This window comes from Parasteatoda tepidariorum, chromosome 12, assembly GCF_982258835.1.
Source record: "Parasteatoda tepidariorum strain Cologne lab strain chromosome 12, Ptep-v5.0, whole genome shotgun sequence".
Lineage (NCBI taxonomy): Eukaryota > Metazoa > Arthropoda > Arachnida > Araneae > Theridiidae > Parasteatoda > Parasteatoda tepidariorum.
Window position 1 is genome coordinate 66,200,187 of NC_141766.1, and position 19,552 is coordinate 66,219,738.

The window sequence follows — 19,552 nt, forward strand, 5'->3', positions numbered from 1 at the left end:
ATGGTTAAAAATGTACTCAATTATATTCCTTATTTTACGGAAACCTATGAAAAATGTGTAGTTTAATATTTAAACTGATTGATAAATATTACTTGATTGCTAAATTTAAATAGATAAATGATACATCGAATTCATTTTCATACAAACCGCTAAAAATTTTATGAAAATTTGCTGAGTAAAAATTCAAAACAAGTTTTAATTTTAAACAAGCTTAATAGAAAAAATGAGTAAAAAATTAATCAAGAAATTAGTCTTTATCATCTAGAAATTAGTCATACATGAAAAACATCTTTTAATAAAGTCCCCATAAATTTGATAACTACCTGGATTTGGTTGGGAAGTGAGTCCATTTGATCGCTCAAATCCAGGTCCTGATTATCTCCCAGGCCCATTAGGCATAGGCCTAGGGCCCACAGTTTCTGAGGGGCCCCAAAAATTAGTAAAAGGTCCTCAATGTTGCTATTTTTTTTAAATACTGAAAGGAACAGTTCTGAAAAAGTGCTTTTTCTTTATATTATGATACAACCATACTCACGTAAACATTGCACTAATCAAATTGGAAAGTAAGGTGGTCTATCTTTATGTTATTTTAACTAATGAGTAATTACAGCTTAATGACACAGTCCAAGATAGCTTTTGTTTGTGGACTTCAAATGTTTTTAGCTATTTTTATTTGAACATATCATGGTTTCTTTTTTATATTCTGGTATTGTATATGTTTAGTAATAATTAAGATCAAATTTTAAAGCAAAGTTGAATCGGATTATACTACAATACAGGATTTTGAAATTCTCATGAAATTACTTGCTGAAAAAAATGTAATAAAAAGCCTTTTTAAGAAGCCTATTGCATTGAATACTATTAAATGTTTTGAGTATAACTTTTTCATTGATTATAAATTTTAATTTTTCTTAAAACGTGTTATTTCTAAATAAATTATTTTTTATTGTGTTTTTAGTTTTCTATGAGTAGATATAATTTTGGCTCTTTTGGATATTTTTTGTGTGTTGAAATGTAATTTTTAATAAAAAATTATAAGTAATAACCTTAATATTTTAGCATACATGCTGAACTTATCGTTAAAACTAATAAAAGCTGGGCTAACTTAGTGTTGGTTTAAGTACTAAATAAAATATAATTACAGTTTACAATAAAAAATAATTCTGCTAATCGGTGACTTTTAGCAAAAATCACTGACATCAATTGTTTGTGGTTATCTAACTATTTTTATTTTGACATATCATTATTTTGTTTTCTACTTTGCTTTAATATATACATGCGTAAACTTTATCTTAGGAAAATGATCTTCGATGGTCTGCTTTCAAAATTTTTTGGAATGTTTCTCTTGAATCATGCAGTTCAGTAGATTTTTTTTTTATTGTTAGGACTACTCTTTAGCTATTTAATTTCAAATTAGTTTGTAAGAGGCCTGGAAAATTTGGTGGGCCCTGACCCTGAATTTGTCTTGATAGGTCCCTGCTCAAATCCACCAAATTGCGAATATACTAATTTTGCCGTTTTAACCAGACATAAAACCAGTCACATATTCTTCCAGCTCGATGAATTTTGCTGTTGTCGTCTCGAAAAATAGGGACATTGACAGCATATAGATCGACAGTTCTTCGTGAAGATGTTGTTGAAAGGAAACACCTCATCATCCAGAATGTTCAAATAAACATGTTGGTTCATCTTAGTGACTACCTCAGTGAGGGGATCCAATCCATGATAAGAACCCCCCCCCCCCAGATATGACAGACCCACCTCCGTCTTGAACCTGACCTTGCACACAGTCAGGATGATGCATTATCTGGTCTTCTGTCCACTCGCCGACGTGCGCCATTTGAATAAAGGGAATTGAAAATTTTTAATGTTTACAATTAGAATGTCAAAGAATGATTAAGATTTTCAGCTATTGTAAAAACTTAATGGCTTATGTTATTTTTAAATAAAATTTTTTCGTTTGTGGGAAACATTTAATATGAATTATCATATCATAAAATTCTCTATGGGAAAAAAAGAAGATTAGCATCATATTTTTTTAATATATAATGATTATAATGGTAAAATGAACAAAAGCAATAAAATAGAAGCAATTACAATGCTTTATTTTAACTTTGAAAATAATGAAATTTTTAGAGTAGAAATAAAATAATTTTTTAGAAACAGTTGTGCCTGTATAAAATAAACTCGACACATTTTTACATTCGAAAATTTTTCAGTCAACACAAGGCTTATTTAAAGAATTGAATCGAAACTAGGTTGGTGTTTTTATCCTGTTAGGGTAAAATTTAACTAGTCGGAGTCAGAGTCACATAAGTTTTCGTGCCTCCCGTATCGAATTAAACTTCGTTGATATTCTCTTCGATGTCTGCATCGACTACGACTCATCGATTCCGAATCCGACATCACAGCTCTGGTGCTCACATCGGAATCATCATCCTGATTTATGAAGCTTTCAGAAACAGCTCTTTCATTCTGACTTTCAGGGTCGGAATCCTCCAGTGTAATTTCCACTGGAGAAGTCTCCAAAAAGTCAGTCGAAATCTCACTGCGTCCTGCTGCAGATGGGGAAATATCCATAAGGCATGATCCGCTATAGTAGTCACCGATGGAGTAGTCATCATCTTCAAGCTCAATAACAGAAGCAATGTCGTGTTCTAACGGAGGGTGGATTTGTGCATTTATTGAACTTGGATAATCATTGTATTCTCCAATGGATGGAAGAAGATCCGAAAAGCATCTGTTACATAAGTCAACGAGGGCATTTTCTTCAGGAAAATAACCAAAAGCAGCTGCATTTTCTAATTCAGGGTGGGCATCTGTTTCCATCTCATAGTCGTTGTATCCTGATATAGAAGGCACCAGATCAGGAAAGAGTCTCATATAAAAATCGTCAAGGGTTTCGACTTCAGGCGAAAGACCAGATGAATTTTCTAATGGAGGCTGAATTTCAATATCGGTTGGCAGGGGAAGGTCTAGCCTCATTTGTTTTCTAGGCGGCTGGTCATCCTCCGAAGAATCACTTACATAATACACAGGAACAGCAGATGAGCCAGGTTGTGGATCATCCGTAGTGGTGGTAGAGATCACGACAGTTGGGGTAGGCTGCAGTTCGCTTATGTTAGTTGACGTCCCCTTTATTCCATCAGTGAGGGTGGTTTTGATGCTGTTGTACAAAAGGAAATTATAATTAAATAAGAACATGCATTCAAAGAAATTACGTTTTTGAGGGTCATTTTTATAAAAACAGTCATTTTTAAGTGTACTTGCTTCAGAATACACAGTACCGGTCAAAAGTTTAGAATGTTTAAATGTCACTTGTATTTTTTTCAAAACTTTCAAAAATAATTATATATTTCTAGCTTAAACATGTAATTTATCAAACATGAACATCAACACGAAATGAACGAAAGTGCATGTAAATACTTAATCTAAAAAACATGTAATTTATTTAAACATTTCCATTAATTCTCAGTTTATAAGCAATTTACTTTTCATATTCTTATGTAAGGTTCATTATAAGTTAATTTCATGTACAAAGCACATTTAAAGTATCGATATAATAACCTTCATTTGGCAGAATAACTTGGACACATTAAAAATAAAAGTTAACATTTATTTTATATAATTTACTACAGAAATAGGGGTCGATATGAGTGTCGAAACACGTTCTGTAATTATTGCACTTTATGGAGAAGGCTATAAAAGAGACAAATTGCCCATAAAAACTAATGTTTCCCAGACCACTGCTGTCAGAACTTTGCAAAAGAAGAAAGAAACTGACCAAAATAAGATCACCAACGATCAGATAGACCTAGAATAATGTCCAAACGTGAGGATAAGTTTATCAAAATCAGCGAACTCGAACAACACCAGAAATCGGTGAGAAATTGAATGTTACTAGACAGAAACCTGCGTCAGTAACTACTGTACAACATCGACTTAGTGGCAAAGGGTTATGAAGCTGCTAGAAAAACTCTTTTGAAAAAACAAAATATTATTAAACGACTGCAATGAGTTAAAAAACATGTTAAATGTTCTTTAGAACAGTGGTTTGAACAGGAAACACTTTTTTACTGACGTGTCGAAATTTGAGTTTCTTGGAAGCAAACGAAGACAGTATGTTCGTCGTTTAGTTGGTGAACATATGAAAAAATAATGTTTACTACAAACTGTTAAGCATGGTGGAGCTTCAGATACAGTTTGAGGATGTTTTATCGGTGACAAAGTTGGAGATCTTGTAAGAATAGAGGGAATTATAGATAAAAAAATATGATTACAGAATATTGTAGTGTTACGATTTTCCATGTGGACAGAGAATCGTTGGTCAAGGATTTGTTATTCAGCAAGATAAGGATCCGAAACATTAATCGAAATTGTGTAGAAACTACATTGCATCAAAAGAAAAGAAAAAAGTACTGAAATATGTGGATTTGTCCCCTTAATCCTCCAATATTAGTCCTTGAGCTATTGTGGGATGAATTAATTAGAATTGTTAGAAAAATACGCTGTACCAATCAAAACTTCTTGGGAATCTTTCCTTAGTTGCTGGAACCAGATCTCAACTAGAAAATTGCAAAAACTAATAAAAAGAATGCCAAAAATATGCACTGTTGTGACTAAAGCTAAAAGGGTATGTTTCGAAGAATCCAAGACTGGACGAAATTCATAAGTTATACATAAAATTATAGCATACCACATAAGTTATAGCATACCTTAACGCATAAGTGTCCCTATATTTGTCAAAATAAAGTTAATTTGTTGTGATTTTCAGTTATTTGTTCATTTTTGAAAATTCAAGACTGAGTCTAAACTTTTGACCGGTACTGTATATATATATATATATATATATATATATATATATATATATATATATATATATATATATATATATATATATATATATATATATGTACAGTCAAACCCCGCTATAGTGAACCCGGTTTATAGTGAACTCCCGGATATAGTGAACGAAATGTTCGGTCCCGTGCCTCGCTATGCACGTATAATGTTATTTTTTGTGGATATAGTGAACTAAAAAAGTAAGGAAGTTGGATATTTTGAACTTTTTTCTGTCTTCGACAGATTTTTTTTTCTTCATTTTTTTTATTTATTTATAATTTTGAAATGTCTACTTCAAAATAAATACTTATACTGATTTTTAAAACCATCTATAGAATGGAATGTAGCAATAAGCATCTTTTATCACACTTTTCCATCCCTAAACAAAGGCCAACTGAGGCAGATATATGGACAAATTTTTCCCTGCATCAGCTAAAGATTAATAATTTTTTCTTGTACACAAGAGGAAGAGTAATAAAAAATGAAAGCAAGTAAACACATTATTATTTTTCAGTCATTTTTTTTATTTCATTTTATGGGTCATTTATTTAAATAATGTATAATAAAAAAGAGGAGTTTGGAACCATTAGTTAAAATTGTTTGCGGTACGGATATAGTGAACACCCGGTTATAGTGAACCAAAATTTTGGTCCCTTAAAGGTTCACTATAGCGGGGTTAGACTGTATATATAGTTTTCTCACAAAAACTGTCATTTTCATGTCCCCAGTATATTTTATGCTTGTTTACGAAAATTTCGGGGTAAGTATCTTTCAGAATGCAGGTTAACAAAAGAATAAAAATATAATTATCAATTTTTATTTATTTTAGGTAATTAAAGTATATCAATATGTTATTCCCTCACTTGTCCCCGATTTAAAAAAAGAAAAAAATGTTTCTGAAATAAAGGAAAATAAGTTTATAAATTCGTCTTTTTTATTTCAGAATATTGAAATATAGAATTCAGAAAATCAATTTTAAATTTAATTTCTGATAAAAATATTACCACAGCAATATTTTAAACTTTGTCCCTAGTGTTTTGCATAATTCCTTCACAGCAATGTTCTTACCACACGCGATCTTCTTAGAATAAAAATATTTTAATAAAAACTTTAGCAGTTAACAAATGGCATCTCATAGAACAAAATAGCAGGATGTTTCCATCCTCAGCTTAAAGAAGCTTTGCTGTGGAATAAATTTAATTGAATCAAACCAAGTAAAATTTTTTACAATTGTCATTCCCTCATGTATTTTTTTAAAGTAAAATAAAATACAACTTCATTGAGAAAGGGGATAATTATATGTTGCTTTCTTGTATGAATATAATTGTATGTGATTGATTTCAGAAATCAATTAGGCCTAACTGGTATTTTTAAATTATATTAAATTTGTCATTCCCTCACAAATGTATAAAATGAGGGAATGATTCTAGAGCATTCATGATGAGTGTATCATTTAATATTTTTTTTTTTTTTTTTTTGTTCTTGGTTCTTCTTTTATTTTATAAAATAGAATTAAAAATTACAGAATATATTGTATTAAGTATAATTCTAAGGTCTAACCCATTCTTAATTTATTTTATTTAAAATATAATATTACCTGATGAAGTTATCATGCTCTTAAAAATATTTTTGAATGAAAAAATTAATTAACCTAATTAATTTCTATTCAAATTATATGTTATGGCTTTTATTGGAGAACTTACAATATTAATTTTATCGTATGATGAATTTTATTTAAATGCCAAATTCCAATTTATTCATGAGTTCTACACAGTGTGAAATAAGGCAAGCAGTTTTAATATAATTATGATCTTGAATTAATTAGTTTAGGCATTTTACTAAATACAGAATCCCTGTTTTAAAAAGAATCTAAGAAATATTAGAATCTACTATTTTCGAGATAGCTTAACTTTGGGAAAGACAAACAAAAAAAAAGAAGCTCGTTTAAAGAAAAAAGAATATGATTGAAAATGAAAGGAAGCCAAATCCAGATTCCTCTTTAATTTTAAAACAGAAAGAGCGAATTAAATACCTGAAAAAAAAGGAAGAAGGAGAAGTGAAACCTGCCTTCCAAAGGACTTGTCTTAATTTAAGGGTGAAAAGGAAACTATGGAAGAAGAATTCCTGCAACTACAGATTGAGAAAACAAGCTCTAACAGAATCAAGTAAAAATTTAAATAAGCCATCATTGAATTATAACGTTCCAGGGTATTCCAGTGAACAAAACACATTGAGAATTTCTGAGCATAATAATCTAAGTTCAAGTAAAGTTAGATTTATTAAATTATGTGCAAGAAATAGAGCTAATTTGAAGTAAAAAAAAAAAAAACAGATAAATGAATTTGAATATGAAGTATCTGTTCAAAAACTCAAGCTGAAGGTTGCAAAAAGCAATTACATAGAATTAAGAATCAAGACCAAAAGAGATTGACGCCAGAAAGTCGTGTATATAAATTTCTGGGCACGGAAAGAGTATTACTATCAGTTCGCAAGCAGTTGGTTTTTAGTGAAGCACTATGTTTGCAAGTAGGAACTGATTTTAAAACTTTAGCAAAGACTCACAGAGAAAAAAAAGTTATTTAATAGACTTCAAAGTGGAAAAATTCTGAAATAGTATACAGCATTGCACTTTTCAAAGAGATTTCTGAAATATAGAAAGCATAAAGAATCGGTAAAATTAGAATTTAATGAAAATAACAAAACGCCGGCCAGGTGGCCGAGCGGTTAGCGCGCTTGACTGCGAAGCCAATGGCTGCATGTTCGAATCCCGCTCTGGACATGGATGTTTCTCTCTTTGTGTTGTCCTCTGTTGTGTGTGATGTGTGAATGTGGCCCACCCTATGAACGGGTTTCTGGCAGTGTGGCGTGGGTGGTGTTGCTCGCCTCCGTGACTTTGGACACTTAAATGAGTAACACGTGACTTAAATGAGTAACACTTCCGGCATCTTCTAGGCGAAGAATGAAGTTCAGTGCCTGCCATTTGAAAAAAAAAATAACAAAACTTATGAAACTTCAAAAACATTTGTTACTTTTTTTGAATCTGCTGATGTATCCAGAATGTGCTCAGGTAAAAGGAATGCGTCACAAGAAATAAGATAAAGAAGCAAAAGAGAGCGCTTTTTGATATACTAAGAAATCTACATAAAAAAATATTTTAGTGAAATCCCAAATTGTCAAATCAGTTATCCTACTTTTTGTCGAATGCGTCCATTTTGGGTAAAACAACCAGCAATTAACGATAGAGATACATGTAAATGTATGGAACATGCTAATATAGAAATGATTATCTCAAAACTTTATGAGAGGGGCCGGGATAGCCTGGTCGGTAGGGCGCTGGGCCCATATCCAAGAGGGCGTGGGTTCGATCCTCGCCGGCTGAAGACTCCCCGTGTAGTAAATGGTGACTGATGCACGTTAAATCTGTCGAGTCTCAAAGTCCTCCATGTTCCCACCACAAATCAATACCTCTGGGGGTACTGATCCAGGAGTTTCCTTGTCTTCTGGATTGGTTCAAAATTACAAGGCTACGGAGTTGAACGTAAGTAGTCGTAAACCCATGAAATGAGGAACCTGCATGCTTTTTTTTTATGTTTTAAAATGAAACATCATGTCATTTTATAAAGATAGACACCAATTTCAGACCGGGGGCGATAACTAGTTATTTTGTTATTAATGGTTGAAATCGCTCGATTAGCCCCGCCCCCTAAATTTCTGCTAGGTTTCCCATCTGCTCGGATGACGTCACGATATAGTACAACCACAACTCCCATCATGTGAAACGGTGAAAGCATATGCCGGTCCGAGTATAAATTTTGAAAAATGGCTCCAAGCAAAAACTACAAGTGTTGCATTGTACCATGTGCAATAGTTCTACTTTAAACACGCCAAATAAATTATTTTTTTGTGTACTAAAAGAAGAAAAAAGACAAATTTTGTGCAAAGCCATCAAACGCGATGAAAACAATACTCGCAAATTGTCTGCAACTACTGCATTATACTGTTGCTAAGACCATTTTACAGTAACTTACTTAATTATAATTTAATTCTATAAGAATGTTTTTCTGATTGATAAGCTTCTCTGAATGAATAATTCATTATACTGAATTCTAAAATGTTTTTGAAATGCTGTTCAGATCACTTTCTTTCTTTATTTCTTTTTTTTTTTTTTTTTCCTTCTTTATTCTTTAAAATGAAAGAATTTTATTCTGACTGAACAGTTGTGTACAGGTTCTTTTTTTTAAAGTTAAAATATAATTTTATTTGGAAGAAAAAATTATGAAAGTTAAAATAAAAAAGGATAGGGTTTAGCATTATTCACATTTCTTCAAAAAAAAAATCAAGAAAATATTTTAGAAGTTAATAATAAAATGAATTTTTTTTTAAAAATTTACCTAAATTCCAGATCATATACCATTCATTCCATTCCCTCTAATTGGGATCAACTCATTAAATAAAAACTTTCAAAACAGTTCAGACTTTTATATATAGACAAATATAAATAAAAATGAATCAGTATAAAAAATTAATTTAATTTTTTCTAAAGTTGTTGAAAAAAAAAGTAGTTTCGATTCGACATTTATTTTTTCATTCCTCAATTTTACTTCATTATACTGAAGGGTTTTGAGTTAAAAAATAATTAATTAATTTTATCTGGATGAAAAAATTATGAAAGTTAAAATAAAAAATGATAGGGGTTTAGCTTTATTTGCATTTCTTCAAAAAAAAAAAAATCCTGAAAATATTTTAGAAGTTAATAATAAAGAGAATATTTTTAAAAGAATTTACCTAAATTCCAGGTCATATACCATTCATTCCATTCCCTCTAATTGGGATCAACTCATTAAATAAAAACTTTCAAAACAGTTCAGACTCGTATAGACAAATATAAATAAAAATAAATCAGTATAAATGAAGAAAAATGAATTTATTTCAAAAGTTATTGAAAAAAAAGTTTCGACATTTATTTTTTCATTCCTCAATTTTATTTCATTATGCTGAAGGGTTTTGAGTTAAAAATAAAAAATTATTTTATCTAGGAGAAAAAATTATGAAAGTTAAAATAAAAAATGATAGGTGTTTAGCATTATTTATATTTCTTCAAAAAAAATTTAATAAAATATTTTAGAAGTTAATAATAAAAAAGAATTTTTTAAAACATTTTATTTACCTAAAAACTTATAATTCCAGGTCATATACCATTCATTCCATTCCCTCTAATTGGGATCAACTCATTAAATAAAAAACTTTCAAAACAGTTCAGACTTTTATGTATAGACAAATATAAATAAAAATGAATCAGGATAAATAAATAAAAATGAATTTATTTCAAAAGTTGTTTTAAAAAAATGTAGATTCGATATTTATTTTTTCATTCCTCAATTTTATTTCATTATGCTGAAAGGTGCTCATAAAAATTTTCTCAAGGAGGAGGATGCAACTGATATACACTACATATATATTTAAACTATATATAAATAATATAAGCATGAAAGAAAAACAATTTTTAAAAAATGCGGTTCAAATCAAAACGCCTTTGTAACACATTTTTTAAATAGGAATCTTTGGTTTAACTCCTCCCGTTCGCTGAGTTACTATATCTTGACGTCATAGCAAACCACGCCTCATTTTGTGTCACGTGAAGTTAGTTTCGTTTTGGGCTAATTTTAAGTTAAGTTTTTTTTTAATATTCGGGTCAATTTTTTAAATTCTGAATTGGTTTTAGGGAGTTTTAAGATATAAACTATTCGAAATAATCAACATTCTGCGATTACCCGAAGCATGCAGGTTCTTCATTGGGTCGGCTGTTCAACGACGGTTATAAAATAAAATAAAACTTTATGAGATTAATATTACTGAATATAAATCATCAGCATGTTTAATAAAAACAATAACTAGTGATTCCAGCTGTGAAAATTGTTTGTTCAGAAAATGTCCTAATCGTAAAGATAAAATGCCAATTTATAAAGAGATTATTGATAAGGAAGTAGTCAAGTACAAAAAGTGGGTTTCAGGAAAAAATAAATATATTGTGAAAAATCAAGAAAAGATTTCTAATAAACCTATTTAGACAGAATATGAAGTTAGTACATCCAATTTAATTGAAAAGCTAGAGGGCACCTTACCAAAATATATGGTCCATATTGCAAATATAGTTCATTAGTGTACAACTATGAATGAACTGAAAAAACAATTATCAACAGATTCAATACTAGTACATATTGAGTTAAGCGAAAATTACAGTCGCAAATATAGTGAAGAGATTCAGTCAGTGCATTTTGGAAGTGGTAGGCAACAGGTAACTAACTATACACCCAAGAGTTTATTACAAAAAAAAAGGTGATAGAGTAGTTAGTTTCCAACTCTTTCGCTGCAATAACTCCCTTACTTCAACATGATAAAACAGCAATATGGGCAATTATACCCATTTTTAGATGGATTTTGAGTACAAATGAAGTAAAACATGTTGATATGCTAAGTGATGGGCCATCAACTCAATATGGAAACAGAAAAATGTTTCTTTTATATCACAACATATAAAACAGCTTACTGCTGGTATTCTAAACTTTATTTGGAACTATAATGAATCCGGACATGAAAAAGGAGCTTTCAACGGAATTGGAGCTGTTATGAAAAGAACAGTAGATCGGTAAGTGGCAGATGTGCATAATTATGAAACACTTGTCTCTGGATTAAAAGAAAATTGCTTAGTAACATTATTTGCAGTTACAAATGAAGACATGAAAAAATTTGAAAAATTAATAGACTATAGACTGAAACTTAGTATATACCTATATTGCCTAAAAGCAATCAAAAGGACTGGATTGTTAAAGAATAAATAATGCGTAAAGAAATTTGTTTAAAATTGATTTTCGATATTTTTTATATTATTTACAGTTATATAACAATTATTTGTAAATATTAACGATAAAGAAATTATATGTTGTAAAAAATTCTAAGAAATTGCGTCATTATATACATCATTGTTTTTCTAATTGAAATTAAAAACAGTCAAAATTATTTCCTTAGGGAATCTGGTGTTAAAAAAATAGTCTGTTTAGAATGCGTTAACAAAAAATAAAGGGAATATCGATTTCAATTAACTAATATATCACAAGTTATTAATCATTATATGTTATAAATAATTTAAAAGTATTTTATAACTAAACAATTTTGTAAATTTAGTCTTAAGTTGTGACTTATACGGGCCCGGCCAGTTCTGTGACTACAGCTTCTGGATTTCTAGATTCGGCTATTTATTTCTTGGGGTGGAAAATGTTTATTAGAATGTGTTTAAATAAAATAATAAAAATAAAACTATTATGTTTTTATAATTTTTGTTTACTTTATGTAACTAAAATAGACTCATGTATCATTTCCTCATGTCCTCTTTGTTAAATTAAAATAAGAAAAAATTTGCTTTTCAGAAAATAAGTAATAAGTTTTCAAATATTTTTTTCCTGAGAATGTTAATATCGACTTCAGAAAATGAAGTTTGATTTCAATATTGGGAATTACTATTCAATTTTCTTTTCGATTTCATTAACTTAAGTGCTTTCAAGCTTTCGTGAAAATGACCCTTATCAAAGTATAATATTTAAATAATTCTTCATTTAAATATCGATATATATCTAAGCCCAAAAGTAATATTTTAATAATCTGACCTCTGCATTTGTGTGAGCACGTGCTTGGTCAATGCTTTCCTTATAGGGTCCCACAAAATTTTCATAAATATTATGGGGTTCTCTTATCAAAACATTTAATAAACCCTCATCTGAACCAAAATTAATAAATATTTTAATCTTTTCACTGAAAAAAAAACAGTATTATCAAAACTACCAAAATATGGTAGAATTTGACGCATTTTTGGCTATATGGGAACACCCGAATGCTAGGTAATTATTACCGAAGTTCTTTGAAAATGAATTTGGTTAAATTAATAATATAATAAGATTTTATAATATATGATAAAATTTGGTACACTGAAAATATCTGGGTAAATGTTTAACCAATATTTGGTGCAAAGTTTCTAATTGTACCATAAATTGGTTAAATGAAAAATTGTTTTATTTAGGTTGCACCATAAATTGGTAAATATATTCGAGAAATACATTCATAGCGCAATCGATTGCATCAAACTTTCGTAGTATGAAAGGCAGAAGCTTTAACTGTGACCGATGACTTATTTTGTAACTGTTGACTAATGGACGATTTTTGTTGTTGAAGCTTGCTATCATCTCATGCAATTTGTCTTTGAAATTGTGTATTTCTTTTGCAAGTAAGTATACTTTTCTTATTTATTTGCAATGATTACAGTTCATTTCTTTCATGTCGTCTTTAAAAATTTTGTTGTGTGTCCTGAAAGAGTTAGTTTCAAATTTCTCCTAGGAAACTATATTCGTTGTATGAATAATTAGACATTTAAAAATCTATATTAGCTCCTTTTAAGTAAATAAGGAGGCACATCCAATTTATGCACACAGAAAGTGCAATACCAGTGACAAATAAACGGGGGGAAACGGCAATCTTAAGCAGCATAGATTTCCGACAAATTTACTGCTGGTGAAAATGTTCTAGTTCCGTGTTTTAATTGCATTCTACCTAACAAAAAAATCATACGTGCTTTCTGTTAGGATTAAAACTTCTTATCAATATCTATGCTTCTGTTTTGATTTTCATGTTCCATATTGCTCATTTTCGTTTGTAATGTCGCATAATTACTCGAATTTTTGTCTATACATTCTTAAATGCCTTTGTTGTAAAATTTTTAAAGAGAATTATACGCACTAGAGAGAAAAGCAGCCGTTGTCATGGAAACTGGGTTTCTCTTTGGTGCACGAGGTAGGGTAAAAAAAACAAAGAAACATATTGGCGTTGGAAAAAAAAAAGCGCTAATTTTTTTTATTTTTTTATTCACCAAGAATCTTACTGAAATTTGAACAAAATACCGACCAAGACAAGATTTGTTTCAGAGCATTTAGAAATAAGATGATTTCTTATTATAATTTATTTTAAAAATAGATTTTCGTATTAATATTTTTTTACTAAGCGAAACAAATTCTAAATTGAACAGAATATCGTATCTAGAAAGTCAATAAATATATTTTTTCATTAAATCTAAATTAAAAAAAATACTTAGATGCTCATAAATACCTTGTTTTAGATTATTATTTTTCCATGAATTATTATTATTATTTTCTTTTTGTAATTTACCCACATTTGCGTTTTGTGAGGGAGGGAAAAGATAACATGAGCATAAAATCAAACGTTAGATCATGAAAAAGGTCATATGTATTCTTTATAATATTTACAGTTTTTTTTAAGTACAATTTTTAAAAAAAAGTTTTATTTTAATTATAAGAGTAATTTTTTCTTATTCAGAAATATATCTGCTTCTATGAAACTAAAGAACTTTACTTAAAAAGACAATCCTCACAAACAGTATACATGTGGAGTTTTAATGCCATCTACATGAAAACTGCTTGCGTGTTTATCAGCAGCCATATCCCGCCCTCTTAGACTCAAGACGAACTCTTTGATCTATCCAAGTGATGATCATATGTTCATTTAATAATTTAACAGTTGACAGTTCCTTCTGTAAATTTTTTGACGAGTTGCTCTGAATGAAAGTCAATTCAACATTTATCATGAGAAGAAATTCAACTTGGGTGTATCGGCGCATTTTAACAACAACAAAAAAAAATAATAATATTTCAAAATATCAAAACTTTCCTTTTCAGGATCTTTAGGGGTGAAAGAAGTCTTAAGATAAAAATACCCCCCCCCCCCCTATAAATAGATGGTCTCTAAAAAATGTTTCAGATGGTGAAATGTTTAAAACATTTTTCTGCATAAGAACGACAATTTCGCAATTTTTTTTAACATAGCATTTTAAAAATAGTAATTAAAATATGACCTGCTTTGATTGATCTTTCTATGTTTTAAAAATGTAAGGATTCAAATTTTGTTGTTCTGTAAAATTACTTCAATTCCTATACATTTTATTACCATAAATTACATTATTTTTAATCTTCTTTCGTTAGCACAAAGGCACCAAAAACTTCAATGCTTTTGATCAAGAAAGAAGCTTAGAAAAAAATATTGTTATAACCAGTGCAAAGCCTGTAATGGAAAATATTTATTCTGCCGAAATTACCAGAATTTCAGTTTACCGAAATTACCAGAATTCAAGGTTATGAACAGTTTTTTTAAACTTCAAAAGTACTAGTTTCAAGAACAGCTTACAAACAAGGAATGTGTACAGTTTCAAGTTTCGAGAATGAAGAACCTGTATTTGGAAAAATAATTATTATTTTGTGAAAAGGCTCCAAAGTTTTATTTGTGTGTAATTTTTTCAATTCTTGTTGTGTTTTTTACAATCAACTGAAAAATATGATGTACTTAAAGTAATAGTACCAGAAAAATCTATAATAATGAATATATAATAATGAATATAATAATGAATATAATAATAAATATCTAATAAAAATATTGCTTTTTCTCAAATGCTCACCACCATTTACTAATTTGTAAGAAATGACAGTAATTTTTTCCAAACTGAGTTAAATTTTAATCTTTTTATCAAGTTATAAATTATGTTTGTAAAAGAGTAATTTAGTTATATTGTAAATTTTAATTCAGATGAGGCAGAGTATATCAAGAAATTTAGTATTTTATTAAAATATTGAAAATTATTCTTAGATCATCCCAAATTTCAAAACTGTAAGCATAGAGGCATACGCCAACACAATTTTTATTTTAAATTAATGCAAATTAAAAATAAGTTCGAATTGAATGCACTCTCTCAGCAACAAAAACATACTATCAATCATATTTTTGAGTGAATATTTTGTATTTTTTTAATGAATGCTGTGATATATATAAAAAGTGTTATATATTTCAATTTTAAGATTTTGCATAAAAATTATTATATTCTGTCTAACATCAAAGTGATTGTAAATGAATAAACTATGTTTGAATATAGATCTGCATCTGTATATTTTTTGCTCATATTTTCAAGTAATGTCATTATTTTTACATTTCTTAATTTACTTCAAATTTAATATTTCCATACGCTAATATAATTAATCTTGGAATGCTTTCTTAATTAGAGGTTGGGGGTTGACCAATCCAATATTTGCCTACTCTTTTACATAAATTTTTATTTGCGAAAGTCTTATTTTCATTTTTAAATAATAAAGTAATTTCAAAATACATAGTAATAATAATTTGATTCTGCCTAAAATTAAAATTCTCTTTGAAACATTAGTGGTACTAACTCTATATCATCTGTTGGTTCTTTAACGAATGAAATGTAAAATAGAATTTTAATTTTACCTATATCAACTTCAAAAATGAAAAAAATTTTATATGAAGGAAAATATTTTTAAAGCGCCAGAAAGCAGAGAAAGTTAGCATCATTATTAAATATTTAATAAAAAAAATAATTTAATTTGAATCAGTCAAAATTCATATAAATCAAATAATATATATATATATATATATATATATATATATATATATATATATATATATATATATATATATATATATATATATATATATATATATATATATACAATATATATATATATATATATATTATATATATATATATATATATATAAATATAATATAATATAATATATATATATATATATATATATATATATATATATATATATATATATATATATATATATATATATATATATATATATTATATATATATATATATATATATATATATATAATATAATATAATATAATATATATATATATATATATATATATATATATATATATATATATATATATATATATATATATATATATATATATATATATTATATATATATATATATATATATATAAATATAATATAATATAATATAATATATATATATATATATATATATATATATATATATATATATATATATATATATATATATATATATATATATATATATATATATATATATATATATATATATATATATATATATATATGTTCCTACTCCATTTTAAACAGAGATATTGAAAATTAAGCATTGAGGGTAGTCATTACAAAACACCTTGCCTATCATTTAAAACACTTTCTATTGTGACTTAAGTACAAAATCAGAAAACGAAATCATAAAACAGCAATCACAGAAAAGTAACATTGTAAATAGTTAAATAATTTATAAAACATTTATTCATTACACTATTTTAAAAAGAATAATAAACAAATATAAGAATGAATTTTACTTCATATCTGTACCTTAAATAGAAAAGGGTCATTAGGGATTCAAATAATAAAAAAACAAGAAAAGGTCATCAATGAGATAAAATACTTAAAAGTATCTTTTAAGTACTTAAAAAGTACTTTAAGTACTTTTAAGAAAGTACTAGAATAGATATAAGATAAAGTACTTTTTCTGACATGACCAATTTTTTTTACCTAAAACTTCCCAAAATTTCTTATTATAAACAATAAAAAAAATTAATGTTTAAGTTATATTTTGAGTTCATATTATATTTGCCCGGATTGACTCTATTTATTTTGATTTCAACATGACTGACTGCCACGCGCCCTTGATCAATAGCGAATATAGGAATAAAAGTAAATCTTTAGGTTATTTCATTTCAAAAGTGAAAAAAAAAAACAGGATAGGAAAGGAAAAAAAAAACATAACTTAAGATTCTGACATGTTTATAGTAAAAATAATACCACTTTAATTCCTCCCCAAACATTGATTGAAATATATCATCCCACTCATAAATGTAGAATTAATGGTTTTTAATTCACGCTATGTAAATGAAACGATAAATTATAAGATTATTTACTTACACCAATAGTAAAAAGATGATTAAAGAACTTCTAATGATGATCTTCATATTGAATTGAGCAGGTGTTTTAAGTGATTTTAGATATTCGTTTTATACAGACCGGACGGATAAAATTGGCTTGTTTTTTAACGGAACCCTTTCTTTAGTTGCCGAAGTACAGATTATTACAGTAGACTGATTAAGAGACGTTAAATAGTTATGAATTAAGAAGGTATTTATATTGAAGACTTTATATTTTCCCAGAGATTGCAAGGGCTATTAGTTATATTTCTATATTTTATTATTGCTTCTGTATACTGGAAAATTTTATTATTCTATTTAAAAGTATGAACGACCTATGTATCCTTCCGCATGTTTATGTATACCTATGAGCGCAAACTAGTGGATCATTTTCGTAACAAATATTTCTCAAATAGTTTATTTAAAAGAAATAGTCAAATTAAATCTGTTTTTCAAATTACTTTTATAAACGATATAAATAAAATTATTCGGCCGTGACTGTTTATAGAATATAGAAGTGTTTTAAATTTTTTTAAATTACTTTTTAAGCAATATGAAAAGGTAAATAACATTAGTTTTGAGGTCGATTTTTAATAAGTAATGAAAACACTTTCCAAACTATTTTAACAATTTTAGAGACTGTTTATTAGACATCGAAAATTATTTCTGACGTGTATTTAACATACGTAATTTTAAAACATTATTTTCTTTTAAATTTTATGAATTCAAAATATAGAGAGCGTTTGGGATATGCTATAGGAGAGAAAGGGGTTAGTCTGGACATGAGGGTAATGTAGACAGCTGGGATCCATCTGATATAAAAACACTTTCCAAATTGTTTTCATAATTTCAGAGACTGTTAATTATACACTGAGAATTATTTTTGACATGTATTTAACATAAAAAATTTTAAAACATGCTTTTCTTTTAAATTTTATGAATTCAAAATATAGAGAGCGTTTGGGAGATGCAATAGGGGATAAGGGGGTTAGTCTGGACATGAGAGTAATGCGGACAGCTTTGATCAATGTGTTATTAAAACACTTTCCAAACTGTTTCAATAGTTTTAGAGACTGTTAATTACACATTGAGAATTATTTTTGACATGTATTTAACATAAAAAATTTTAAAACATGCTTTTCGTTCATATTTTATGAATTCAAAATATAGAGAGCGTTTGGGAGATGATATGGGGGAGAAGGAGGTTAGTCTGGACATGAGGGTAATGTGGACATCAGGGAACCATCTGTTATAAAAATACTTTTCAAATTGTTTTAATGATTTTATAGACTGTTAATTACACACTGAGAATTATTTTTGACATGCATTCAACATAAATAATTTTAAAGCATTCTTTTCTCTTTAATTTCAGGAACGCAAAATATAGCAAGCATTTGGGAGATACTATAGGGGAGAAGGGGGTTAGTCTGGACATAAAGATAATGGAGACAGCAGGGATCAATCTGTTATAAAAACACTTTCCAAACTGATTTAATAATTTTAGACACTGTTAATGACACACTGAGAATTATTTTTGATATGTATTCAACATAAATAATTTTAAACATTCTTTTCTCTTTAATTTCATGAACTCAAACATAGCAAGCATTTGAGAGATACTATAGGGGAGAAGGGGGTTAGTCTGGACATGAAGATAATGGAGACAGCTGGGATCAATCTGTTATAAAAACACTTTCCAAACTGTTTTAGTAATTTTAAGAGACTGCTAATTTCACATTGAGAATTATTTTTGACATGCATTTAGCATAAATAATTTTAAAACATTCTTTTCTCTTTAATTTCATGAACTCAAAATATAGCAAGCATTTGGGAGATACTATAGGGGAGAAGGGGTTAGTCTGGACATGAAGATAATGGG

At 28.2% G+C, this 19,552-nt stretch overlaps 1 protein-coding gene across 1 annotated transcript; it reads right to left on the bottom strand.

The window, feature by feature from the left end:
• Window positions 1-2,292: 2,292 nt before the first annotated feature.
• LOC139427279 (uncharacterized) lies at window positions 2,293-17,791 on the bottom strand. The gene is made up of 2 exons (XM_071188351.2): window positions 17,675-17,791; window positions 2,293-3,166 (listed from the first exon to the last, which is right to left on the bottom strand). Exons 1-2 carry the CDS (start codon window positions 17,719-17,721, stop codon window positions 2,293-2,295), a joined length of 921 nt encoding a protein of 306 aa, XP_071044452.2. The 5' UTR covers window positions 17,722-17,791.
• Window positions 17,792-19,552: the final 1,761 nt, after the last annotated feature.

What these genes read in the sequence shown, in the direction of transcription:
- LOC139427279 (XM_071188351.2), bottom strand. Translation starts at nt 17,721, where the DNA reads ATGAAGATCATCATTAGAAGTTCTTTAATCATCTTTTTACTATTGGT. An exon ending in ATCATCTTTTTACTATTGGT is followed by an intron (nt 3,167 to 17,674) that starts GTAAGTAAATAA and finishes TTTGTACAACAG; the next exon opens with CATCAAAACCACCCTCACTG.